We start from the raw sequence: 12,693 nt of genomic DNA, 5'->3' as shown, positions 1-12,693 counted from the left end.
AACTAACTTTGGTACCATTCATATTAAAATCTGGAGTAAGTTTCATTACTAAGACAAAAAAAAAAAGTTAGAAATCTTTCTTAGTACAATTTCAGGTGAATTATCAATTTCATCATCTAATTTTAAGTAGGATTGGTACATTAATAACTCATTATGACTCTTTTTTCTCGAGCAAAATATTAAAAACTTGTACTTTTAAAGGATGATTTTAGAAATGTTTTTCTTTTGTAAATTGCTTTTTCACTAAGAAATTAAGTTAGTAATGATTATTAGTGCAAGAAAATCACTAAACCACAATAAGGAAGTCGTCCATAACATGACATGGGATTTTTCTAGTAAAATTTCCCTTTTTTTTGATCTAATTTAATAATTTTTTAGTGGGAAAGGTCGAATTTCAGTGTCAGCATTGAAGAGGCCGAGTTTATCCTTTTCGTCGATTGCTCTGGCGTGAATGTTTCCACTGCATCCACCTCGTTTTATTCGTTGTTAATTATTACTGGTAAGAGTTTTATGGACAGCTGAACGTTCCATGTGAGCAAGCGCGAGCAGAATGATATGTTCTTAGTGTTTCATTTCAGGTTTGATTGTTATCGATTTTGGGCTCGTGGGTATTGGGGAGTTCTTCTTGTTGTTTCATTTTGATCATTGAATTGCTTTCTCAGCTGCTCTTGGTTCTGAGAATTTGATCGTGTTCTGAGCTCCGGCGAGTCTTTTAGCGACCCAGATGGGATCTTTGAAGAGTGAAAAGGATATTGAACAGGTTGGGGAGGATTCGAAGGAGGCTATCGTTTATGTTAATGGGGTCCGGAGAGTTCTTCCGAATGGATTAGCCCATTTAACTGTTCTTGAATATCTTAGAGGTAAAGGGATTTCTGGGTTTGTTCTGTTTTGGCTCTTCTTATGCTTGGTTAGAGTAATTTGCTTCATCAATGGCTTTTTGTGTATCATTTATGAGTAATCCTGTACTATGAGCCCACAAAGTTTGTCGATCAGCTTGCTCTCTGTTTTGAATTTTGTGGATCGTGGAATTTAGTTTAAGATCAAGTAGGGTATAAAGTTCAATTACAAACATTTTTTGTTGATTCGTAAGCGTTTATGTAATAGTCTAAGCCCACAGCTAGCCGATATTGTCTTCTTTGGGCTTTTCTTGATGGGTTGCCTCTCAAGGTTTTAAACGCGTCTTCTAGGGAGAGGTTTCCACACCCTTATAAGGAATGCTTCGTTCTCCAATAGATGTGGGATCTCACAATCCACCCCCCTTGGGGGCCTAGCGTCTTCACTGGCACACCGTCCAGTGCCTGGCTTTGATACCATTTGTAACAGCTTAAGCCCATCGCTAGCAGATATTGTCCTCTTTGGGCTTTCCCTTCAAGGTTTTAAACACGTTTGTTAGGGAGATGTTTCCACACCCTAATAAGGAATGCTTCGTTATCCTCTCCAACCGATGTGAGATCTCACAATCCACGCCTTTGGGAGTCAACGTCCTCGTTGGCACACTGTCCGATGCTTGCCTCTGATACTATTTGTAACAGCTCAAGCTCTCTCCTAGTAGATATTGTCCTCTTCGGGCTTTCCCTCAAGGTTTTAAAACGTGTCTGCTAGGGAGAGGTTTCCACACCCTTATAAGGGATGACTTCGTTCTCCTCTCCAACCGATGTGAGATCTCACAATCCACTCCCCTTGGGGGCCAGCGTCGACGTTGGCATCTCACAATCCACTCTCCTTGGGGACCAGCATCCTCGCTGGCACTCCGCCCGGTGCCTTGCTCTGGTACCATTTGTAATAGCTTCAGCCCACCACTAGTAGATATTGTCCTCTTTGGGCTTTCCCTTCTAGGCTTCCCTTCAAGGTTTTAAACACGTTTGCTAGGGAGAGGTTTCCACACCCTAATAAGGAATGCTTCATTATCCTCTCCAACTGATGTGGGATCTCACAATCCACGCCTTTGGGAGCCAGCGTCCTCGTTGGCACACCATCCGATGCCTGCCTCTGATACTATTTGTAATAACTCAAGCCCACCCCTAGTAGATATTGTCCTCTTCGGGCTTTCCCTCAAGGTTTTAAAACGTGTATGCTAGGGAGAGGTTTCCACACCCTTATAAGGAATGCTTTATTCTCCTCTCCAACCGACGTGTGATCTCACAGTTTAAGAAAAACTTTTTCCTCGCCTATCAAGAATTGTTCTTCAAAAGATTTGTTAAATTTGATAAGATAATGAAAGACGATGTTGAAATTGTACTCTTTTTTGTTTCTGCTGATGTAGATACTGGTTTAACTGGGACCAAGCTTGGCTGTGGGGAAGGTGGCTGTGGAGCATGCACTGTTATGGTCTCCAGTTATGATTCAAGTTTAAGCAAATGCATGTGAGTATCTACTTGGGTTCTTACCTGCACGCTTTCCAAAATCGACTGTAATCGAATTATCAAGCTAAACTTTGCATAAACACTATCTTTTTTCAGGCATTATGCTGTTAATGCTTGCTTGGCTCCTCTATATTCTGTAGAAGGGATGCATGTAATAACAGTGGAGGGTTTGGGTAGCCATAAGCGTGGATTGCATCCTATCCAAGTAAGTTATGTCACTTTCAGGCTCTTTCAAGTACTTTGAATATCTATGTTGTTTTGAGTATTGCATAAGACTGGTTCTGATGATTAAAAGCTCAGCTCAGTCCTGAAAATTCTGATCCTTTTATTAAATCTTGATCTTATTGGCTTTAGAACTGTTCGTCAAAGTTGACTAGGACCCTAAACAGTATATCGTACTTGTCGAGGATAACGAATAAGACTTCGAGCTAGCTATGGTCAACGATAATCAAGTTTTATAAACTATATTGTCAACTTTCTCTAAATTAATTCATTACAGGAGTCATTGGCAAGCTCTCATGGTTCACAATGTGGATTTTGTACTCCTGGTTTTATCATGTCCGTGTATGCGTTATTAAGGTCGAGTAAAAGTCCACCTAGTGAAGAGCAAATTGAAGAATGTCTTGCAGGAAATTTGTGTCGATGCACAGGTTACAGACCGATCATTGATGCATTCCGGGTTTTTGCAAAAGCTGATGACTCAATATACACGAATTCTTTGAATACTGGTGAAACAGATGAATTTATTTGCCCTTCAACTGGGAAGCCATGTTCTTGCAAATCTAAAACCACAAGTGAGAGGGTCGACTGCTCGGAAAGTATAGCTCGTGGCAATAGGTGTGAGCCAGTTTCTTATAATGAGATTGATGGCAGCTCATACTCAGATAAAGAGCTTATTTTCCCTCCTGAGCTGTTTCGAAAGAAACTAAGTTATTTGAATTTAAGCGGGTCTGGTGGGATTAAATGGTTTAGACCCACAACGCTTCAAGAAGTGTTAGACTTGAAGGCGAGATACCCCGAAGCCAAGTTATTGGTCGGTAATACCGAGGTTGGAATTGAAATGAGGTTAAAGAAAATGCAGTATAAGGTTCTGGTTCATGTTATGCATGTGCCTGAGTTAAATATGATTAATGTGAAAGACGATGGCATTGAGATAGGAGCTGCAGTACGGTTATCGGAACTGCTGAGCGTTCTAAGAAAGGTTACAGCTGAGCGTGCAACACATGAAACTTCATTTTGTAAAGCGTTTATCGAACAGTTAAAATGGTTTGCTGGGACACAAATAAGAAATGTTGCATCTGTAGGTGGGAACATATGTACAGCAAGTCCTATATCAGATTTGAACCCTCTCTGGATGGCTACAAGAGCGAAGTTCGTAATTATTAACTGCAAGGGAAAGATTAGAACAACATTGGCCGAAAATTTTTTCCTTGGTTATCGTAAAGTGGGTTTGGCGAACGATGAACTCTTACTCTCTGTATTCTTACCATGGAGCAAGCGTTTCGAGTATGTCAAAGAGTTTAAGCAGGCTCATAGACGAGATGATGACATTGCCATTGTAAATGCTGGTATACGTGTCTTTCTCGAGGAAGAAGGTAAAAATTGGGTTGTTTCGGATGCATCGATCGTTTATGGTGGGGTTGCTCCATTATCACTTTCAGCAGTAAAGACTAAAAAGTATATAATTGGCAAAATTTGGGATCAAGTGCTACTCAAGGATGCATTGAAAGTCTTAGAAGAAGATATTTTGCTGCACGAAAACGCTCCCGGAGGTATGGTGGAGTTCCGAAAATCTTTAACTCTAAGCTTCTTCTTTAAATTTCATCTTTGGGTATCTCATGAGATGGGGAGGCATAATCTTATTGAGGAGAACGTTCCGTTGTCGCATCTCTCTGCTGTAAAATCGTTTCATCGGCCACATGTTATCGGAAGTCAGGACTACGAGATCAAAAGTCATGGGACCGCTGTTGGCTTACCTGAGGTTCATCTTTCTGCAAGACTTCAGGCAAGTAAAATCATACCACTTTATATATTGAAATGTTCCAACTGCATCTATTAACCCACTAACATCTGATACATGTTCATTATCATTCTTAGCTTTAATGGTAATCGACATAAATGTTGTTTTAGCTTTAATTCTCGAAGCATTTAAATGGATTAAAACTCGTTACCGTGCGCGTTTGTATTATGCTTTTTTGTAATTATTAGCTTAGTATGATTCTTTTGGTTGGGAGCTCCATTCGATCGAAATTGTTTAATAAAAAACTTAGTTGGTCTCGTAGAATATATCACGGAGAATAATGTCGATACAGTACTTTTAATTTTAGGTCACAGGAGAGGCAGAATATACAGATGACATACCGTTACCTCCTCATGGTTTGCATGCTGCTTTGATTCTGAGCACGAAGCCTCATGCTCGCTTGCGTCGCATAGATGACTCGGAAGCCAGAAAATCTGCTGGTTTCGCCGGTATCTTCCTGGCCAAAGACATTCCAGCTGATAATAAGATTGGGCCAGCTATTCCAGATGAGGAGCTTTTTGCTTCAGAATTTGTCACTTGTGTGGGACAGGTAATGAAACCTTATACTACATTGCCATTTCCCAACTTTACCTTGATGTTTGATTCCATATGATATCTATTATAAAGAGTTGGGATTATAATATGTGTATGGTAACTTTATGTGCTATGCATGTAGCAACCAATAATTGGGCTCGTGTTTTGACCTCTTGCGTAAACGTTTGGAAAATGACCGTCTTTTTGAAGCTCGAGGTGCACTAAGGTGCAATAGTCCTCTCGGACTTGAAGCCTCAACTTTTTATGTATGAAAAAAATAATAGCCCAAGCCCACCGCTAGCAGATATTGTCCTCTTTGGGCTTTTCCATTCGAACTTCCCCTCAAGGTTTTTAAAACGCGTCTGTTAGGGAGAGGTTTCCACACCCTTCTAAAGAATGTTTCGTTCTCCTCCCCAACCGATGTGAGATCTCACACTCCACCCTCCTGCGGGGCCCAGCGTCCTCGCTAGCACTCGTTCCTTTCTCCAATCGATGTGAGACCCCCACCAAATCCACCCCCTTCGGGGCCCAGTGTCCTTGCTGGCACATCGAATCATGTCCACCTCCCTTTGGGACTCAGTCTCCTCGTTGGCACGTCGTCCGGTGTTTAGCTTTGATACCATATGTAATGGCCCAAGCCCACCTCTAGCAGATATTGTCCTCTTTGGGCTCTCCCTTTCGGGCTTCCCCTCAAGGTTTTTAAAACGCGCCTGCTAGAGAGAGGTTTCCACACCCTTATAAAGAATGTTTCGTTCTCCTCCCCAACCGATGTGGGATCTCACACTTCCTTTACAATAATTATAACGAAAAGGGCAAACTAAGTCACTTTAAAGAGGCACCAACGGTTGAATTCCCAAAACACGTCCACCAGAGAAAATGAGCAATGAATATACAATCACTCTCAACAAGAATCCAACTCTCTGACCTGCCACCATCTCTAAAAGTTACGAATAATTTGTTTTAGAAATTTAATTTCATTATCTATTCTAACCTTTTGAATTAAACGCAACTGTTTTGCAGATCATAGGAGTGGTAGTTGCTGATACTCATGAAAACGCGAAACTTGCAGCAAGAAAGGTTCATGTAGAATACGAGGAGCTCCCGGCTATACTATCAATCGAGGATGCTATCCTTGCTAATAGTTTCCATCCCAACACTTCGAAGTGTTTGAAGAAAGGGGATGTGGAATTATGTTTCCAATCAGGTCAGTGTGATAAGATCATTGAAGGTGAAGTTCAAGTGGGAGGTCAGGAACACTTTTACTTGGAGCCAAATAGTAGTGTGATATGGACATTGGATTCTGGTAATGAAGTTCATCTGGTTTCATCAACACAAGTATGGTCTACCTCTTTTTCGTTACTTTCTTGCACGTTTTCTCCTGTTTTTGTGATGTTATACCTTCTTTAAAAATGATAAGTTCTGATGGCGTCTTTGAAATAGGAAAGTATAATGAATAATTTATAACTTTTCTTTGTGCAGACTCCACAAAAGCACCAGAAGTATGTTTCTAGTGTTCTTGGGCTTCCAATGTCCAAAGTAGTTTGCAAAACGAAGCGGATTGGTGGTGGATTCGGGGGGAAGGAAACAAGGTCAGCTGTGTTTGCTGCTGCAGCTTCAGTCCCCTCGTTTTTATTGAATCGACCAGTGAAGATCACGTTAGACAGGGACACAGACATGATGATTACAGGGCAGCGGCATAGCTTTCTTGGAAAGTATAAGGTGTTCTTTTCTACTCTGTTTGCCTTTACTGTTGGGTTTTAATTTGATTTTGATCTTTACAAACTTGGGAAATAAACACTTGAATGCGTTCGATGTTGCTCGTAGCACATAATTCGAAGAAAAATTCCCCCTTCACTGGATAAGTAAAACAGCCAGCGAGTATGAAAAGGGAAGAGACGTCCTCCTCAATAACGGTGTTACTATATATAAATGAACCGACATCATCAGCGATGTCATTCTTTTTTTCTCTAATTTTTATAGATATGAAAAAACTGTTGGAATCATAGAGGGAGAAGACATGGCCTTCTTTGTTTCCTTATTGTGTGCTATGCTAGATCATGTTTGTAACGACCCAAGCCCACTGCTAGCAGATACTGTCCTTTTTGGGCTTTCCCTTTCGGGCTTTCCTTCAAGGTTTTTAAAATGTGTCTGCTAGGGAGAGGTTTCCACACCCTTATAAGTAATGTTTTGCTCCCCTCTCCAAACGATGTGGGATCTCACAATCCACCCTTCTTGGGAGCCCAACGTCTTCATTGGCACACTGTTCGGTGTCTGGCTCTGATATCATATGTATCCGTCCATGCTCATCGTAGTAGATATTGTCCTCTTTGGGCTTTTTTTTCAAGGGCTTCCCCTCAGGGTTTTTAAAACGCATCTGCTAGGGAGAGGTTTCCACACCCTTATAAGTAATGTTTCGTTCCCCTCTCCAACCGATATGGGATCTCACAATTTCAAATAACCACTAAACAGTATACTCAAAAGCTTAAGCTAATGCTATAGCAAATTTAATTTCTTTACACTCCTCTCATTTGGGGGTTCAAAAATGATCATGAAGCTAGATGGATGATCATCACTATTTTATTGAGGAGGCAATAAAATAATAGAAGTTCGAGTACACGACCTCCTACTTTGGAACCATATTATATCGCCATTGATTGAAATATTATGAAACTTCGTGATTGACCAACTTATTGCTTCTGTTTTTGCATTCGTTGATAACTTTGTGACGACGATTAGATTTTTAATAACTGATCCAGGTTGGGTTCACAAATGAGGGGAAAGTGCTGGCTCTTGACTTGGAAATCTACAACAATGGTGGAAATTCATTAGATTTATCTCTTGCTATACTCGAACGTGCCATGTTTCACTCGGATAATGTTTACGAGATTCCAAATATGAGAATTCAGGGAAAGGTTTGCTTCACGAATTTTCCTAGTAATACTGCTTTCCGTGGATTTGGTGGTCCTCAAGGGATGCTTATTGCTGAAAATTGGATCCAAAGAATTGCTGTTGAAGTTAAGAAAAGCCCAGAAGAGATAAGGGTAAGCTTCATAATGTTGATACTTATTACTAATATCGATAATTGTTCTCATTGTCGTTCTCTCGACGCTGTGACCGTTACTTTAGCATTCTATATTTCTATAGGAAATCAATTTCCAAGGTGAAGGGTATATACTGCACTATGGTCAACAAGTTCAACACTCTACCCTGGGTCCGCTATGGAATCAACTTAAGACATCTTGTGACTTTGATAATGCTCGTAATGAAGTCGAACGATTTAACAGTCAAAACCGATGGAAGAAGCGTGGTGTTGCTATGGTTCCTACAAAGTTTGGCATATCATTTACATTAAAGCATATGAATCAGGTGGGAAAAGACTTCGCTTAAAATAATCGTGCTATTATTTTGGGCAAGATTTCATACGTTAAATGTCTGAGCTCGTTCGTTTTGATGACCATAGGCAGGTGCTCTGGTTCATGTCTATACCGATGGGACCGTTTTAGTTACTCATGGAGGTGTTGAAATGGGGCAAGGGTTGCATACAAAAGTTGCACAGGTTGCTGCTTCTGCGTTTGATATTCCTCTTAGTTCCGTCTTCATATCGGAGACGAGTACGGACAAGGTAATATGAGATTTATTTGAAATGCTTATACATTTTTCCTCGGACAATATTTGAAATGCTGTTGTAGAGATATTATTTTTCTAACAACCTAAGCCCACCGTTAGCAAATATTGTCCATTTTGACTCGTTACGTATCATCATCAGCCTCACAATTTTTAAAACGTGTCTGATTGGCAGAGGTTTCCACACTCTTATAAGTAGTGCTTTGTTGACCTCTCCAATCGATGTGAGATCTCACAATCCAACCTCCTTGGGGCCAACGTCCTCGTTGGCACACTCCCGGTATTTGGCTCTGATATCAGTTGTAACAGCCTAAGCCCACCGCTAGTAGATATTGTTCATTTTGACCCGTTACGTACCGTTGTCAGCCTCACGGTTTTAAAATGTGTCTGATAGGGAGAGGTTTCCACACCCTTATAAAGAGTGCTTCGTTCACCTCTCCAATCGATGTGCGATCTCACAATTGGAGAACCAAGTAGATCGTTGGAGAGCCATTAGAGGATGAATGCAAGAAGGAAATAGTGGCTGGAAATGGGGTGGACCATAGAAATCTTTTTTGGATAAGAGGGTTGGCTTGTTCGCTGGGTTAGAACAAGTGTCGCACAATCGCTATCCCGCTGCCGCAAGAGTGCAATTGTGACACAGAACTCTCTTTGTCAGAGATTTTGTCTTTGCTTGGATCATCATTTACTTGTACATTTAATCTTCCACGTTTGAGCACTATTCAACCGTTGTTATCGAGTTTTAGGAACTTTTCTTTATTAGTCTCCTAAGTACCACAATGGTGCACGTTGTAATTTTACTCGAGACACATCGCCACAACTCTATCTACCTTCTTGTGTCGTCTCCTCTTCTAAACAATATGAATTCTTTGATGCTTGTTCCAATCATGCAAGTTCGTACTTTAGAATATATCAAATCGCTAATATATTCCGACTAGTCGAACCTTTTCTCCATTCTATTTTGAGATTGTTAACAAGACCGGTATGTTTCGACTGATGGTTTGTTTTACGCCCCCCGTTCTTTTGTGAAAACAGGTTCCTAATGCATCTCCTACTGCAGCTTCTGCAAGCTCTGATATGTATGGAGCTGCAGTTTTGGATGCATGTGAGCAAATCAAAGCAAGAATGGAGCCTATTGCTGCCCAACATAATTTCAGCTCTTTCACAGAGGTATTGTGTACATTAAGGGTTTGATGAAAAACGAAAAGAAGACATGTTTCGCGATACTGTTTCCAATTTAGATATCGTATCATGTGTTGTCGTTCATTGTTTTCAGCTGGCATGTGCGTGCTACGTGCAAAGGATCGATCTCTCTGCTCATGGTTTTTTCATCACACCTGAAATTGGGTATGATTGGACAACTGGAAAAGGCATTCCCTTCAGATATTTCACCTATGGTGCTGCATTTTCAGAAGTAGAAATTGACACGTTAACCGGAGACTTCCACACTCGGTCCGCTAATATCTTCCTAGATCTTGGACATTCTCTCAATCCAGCCATTGACGTTGGGCAGGTACTCCTCATTTCCTATTCTCCGTTCCAGTGAAAGTTATTGGGAGGTGGCTGTTAGATTATGGAGCCGACTGCTTATGCTTATTTATAGCTTAGTCTACATAAGTCTACATAGTAGAACTATATATATGGTAAATGACATATAAAGTAAATGATCATAAATAGTAAATAACTATATACAGTAAAAAGTTATATCTCGTAAACCTATATACGGTAGATAGTTACATATCTGGTAGAGGTATATATAGGAAACTGAACCATATATATACCCATGTAGTGCTTTGAAAATGTACTTTATGTATTCTCTGTATTCTCTCTTACTGTATATACCTGAAGTCATCAATATAAACCGTTAGCCAATATTCCTCCTTGTATTTTCTCTCTCCTGTTCTTTGTGTTCATCTAGATTGAGTGTGTGCGTTGTTGTACGATCCTAACAGTGGCTAGGTCTAGCCAATATTCCACGTATTTTCTCTCTCATGTTCTTTGTGTTCATCTAGATCGAGTGTGTTCGTTGTTGTGTGTTCCTAACAGTGGCTAGGTTTAAAAGATAACAGATATTCTGACCTCAACCATTTGCTATGGGGTCAAGCTACCTTCTTTGCTGCTTTGTGGGGTTGTGGTCAGAAAGGAACAATAGAACTTTTAGAGAGGTTAAGAGGACGAGTAAGGTCTGGGAGGTGGCTCGATTTAACGCCTCCTTTTGGAACTCGGTCACTAGGCCGTTTCGTAATTATGATCTTAGTTTAGAGTCTGTATCCATATTCGAGTATCAATTTTTGTAGTTCTTGTTTGATTCCTTTGGACTGAAACCTCTGGATTTCTTTTCATTGTTCGGGTTGAGAATTCTTTTCGTCAATATGGATTAAACGTATCATATAGCAGCGTTGTTACCTTCTCTTAGTGCCTCGAGATTTCACTATTTAGTTTACGTTCTCAAAAACCAGTATATCGTCGTAATCACATATAAACGCTTTTTTCTTCGGTTCGTTTATACAACAGATTGAAGGAGCATTTGTGCAAGGACTGGGTTGGGCAGCTCTAGAGGAGTTGAAATGGGGAGATCCAGCTCATAGGTGGATTGCTCCTGGTACTCTCTATACGGCTGGACCTGGAAGCTACAAAATTCCATCTATGAATGATGTTCCTTTCAAATTTAATGTCTCTCTCTTGAAGGTATGTTCTCACATTTTCTTTTTGTTGATTTTAACTAAATGCAAAAAATATATGCTCGAAAAACGTGAAAACGAGTGAAATAACTGTTCTATCGTAGAAACACGCCATAACTCGGGGTATTCCTAAAAGAACGTAATCCACCCGCTTAAGATTTTAGATTAAGGGAGTGTAACAGCCCAAGTCCACTGTTAACAGATATTGTCTGTTTTTTGGCACGTTACGTATCGTCGTCAACCTCACAGGTTTAAACGCGTCTAAAGTGGACAATATCTGTTAATGGTGGGCTTGGCCTGTGACAAATGGTATTAGAGCTAGAAACCGGGCGGTGTGCCAACTAGGACGTTGGGCCCCTAAGGGGGATGGATTGTGAGATCCCACATCGGTTGGAGAGGGGAATGAAGCATTTTTTATAAGGGTGTGGAAACCTCTCCCTAGTAGGCACGTTTTAAAATCGTGAGGCTGATGGTAATATGTAACGGGCCAAAGCGGACAATATCTTCTACCGGTGGGCTTGAGCTGTTATAGGGATGATTTAATATGATATCATAGCATGAAGTTGTTCTGTATTCGAGTCCTTGTAACGTCATTTCCTTTTCAATTACTGTTGTTTTCTTCTGGTTGGGTCGTCTACAAATTATTGAGCTCACAGTTTTACCTTTCGTCTAATGTTCGGTTCATCGACGCGTTTATATGCATACTGGTTTCTTTGATTACTCGACAGGGTCACCCGAACGTGAAGGCTCTCCATTCATCAAAAGCAGTGGGAGAACCTCCATTCTTTTTGGCTTCAGCAGTCTTGTTTGCAATCAAGGACGCCATAACCGCCGCAAGGAACGAGGCGGGGCACGACGACTGGTTTCCTCTCGATAATCCTGCTACACCGGAGCGAATCCGAATGGCTTGTTTGGACGAATTCACTACTCGATTTGCTGGTTCAAATTTTCGTCCCAAGCTTAGCATATGAAGCAGTTGGATGCTAAGTTCTTTTGCTCATAGTTTAGGAAACACTGCAAAATAATCATTGTCATACCGTCTTCTGCACCCTTGTATGTGTATGTCGTAACCCTTTTTTTTCGAGGAACTTTGAACGTTCGTGGAATTTCGTGACAGTGTAAGTATAAGTACAGTTCAACAGGTTAAGACATACACTCTTATCTTTCGCTCGGTAAAGAAATAGGTTGAGTGTACTTATGGGTCTCACAGCTTACTTTGCTATCGACCAAAATGTTAAAGGTTCGAGTCCCCGCGACGCACTCATTATCTCTCATAATCTTGCGAGTCATATTTTACTCTCTTATTTATTCGATTCATATTTTTTATATTTAATTATTTTCGATCATTTATTAATTACAAAATAGGATTAAAAAAAAAAAACTATTTTTTCTTACTCGATTATACTTTTCTTAATTTTTTTTCCTTTTTATTACCATCATAATTTTTTTCAAATAAAAATTATTTTCGACG

The 12,693-nt window shown here is 40.4% G+C and overlaps 1 protein-coding gene across 4 annotated transcripts; it reads left to right on the top strand.

Moving 5' to 3' along the window:
• Nucleotides 1-357: 357 nt before the first annotated feature.
• LOC111779652 (xanthine dehydrogenase 1) lies at nt 358-12,416 on the top strand. Of its 4 annotated transcripts, none has more exons than XM_023659749.2 (15): nt 358-499; nt 579-860; nt 2,264-2,363; nt 2,460-2,568; nt 2,863-4,368; nt 4,691-4,933; nt 5,938-6,252; nt 6,397-6,636; nt 7,674-7,958; nt 8,062-8,283; nt 8,378-8,539; nt 9,577-9,711; nt 9,818-10,054; nt 11,056-11,229; nt 11,951-12,416. In XM_023659749.2, exons 2-15 carry the CDS (start codon nt 725-727, stop codon nt 12,191-12,193), a joined length of 4,107 nt encoding a protein of 1,368 aa, XP_023515517.2. In that variant the 5' UTR covers nt 358-499; nt 579-724; the 3' UTR covers nt 12,194-12,416. The 4 variants fall into 4 exon arrangements, with proteins under 4 accessions (XP_023515517.2, XP_023515518.2, XP_023515519.2 ...); XM_023659750.2 differs by having other exon boundaries at nt 373-499; nt 663-860; XM_023659748.2 differs by having other exon boundaries at nt 389-578; nt 663-860.
• The last annotated feature ends 277 nt before the right edge of the window (nt 12,417-12,693 follow it).

This window comes from Cucurbita pepo, chromosome 18, assembly GCF_057944985.1.
Source record: "Cucurbita pepo subsp. pepo isolate OVF chromosome 18, ASM5794498v1, whole genome shotgun sequence".
In the NCBI taxonomy this organism is placed as follows: Eukaryota; Viridiplantae; Streptophyta; class Magnoliopsida; order Cucurbitales; family Cucurbitaceae; genus Cucurbita; species Cucurbita pepo.
Note: the sequence above shows the minus strand (reverse complement) of the source record. Positions and strands in the feature narration are given on the sequence as shown.

Bases quoted from the DNA above. Each gene is read 5' to 3' on its own strand.
- LOC111779652 (XM_023659749.2), top strand. From the start codon at position 725: ATGGGATCTTTGAAGAGTGAAAAGGATATTGAACAGGTTGGGGAGGAT. The intron at 4,934-5,937 runs GTAATGAAACCT...ACTGTTTTGCAG, and splicing joins TTGTCACTTGTGTGGGACAG to ATCATAGGAGTGGTAGTTGC. The intron at 7,959-8,061 runs GTAAGCTTCATA...ATATTTCTATAG, and splicing joins AAAGCCCAGAAGAGATAAGG to GAAATCAATTTCCAAGGTGA.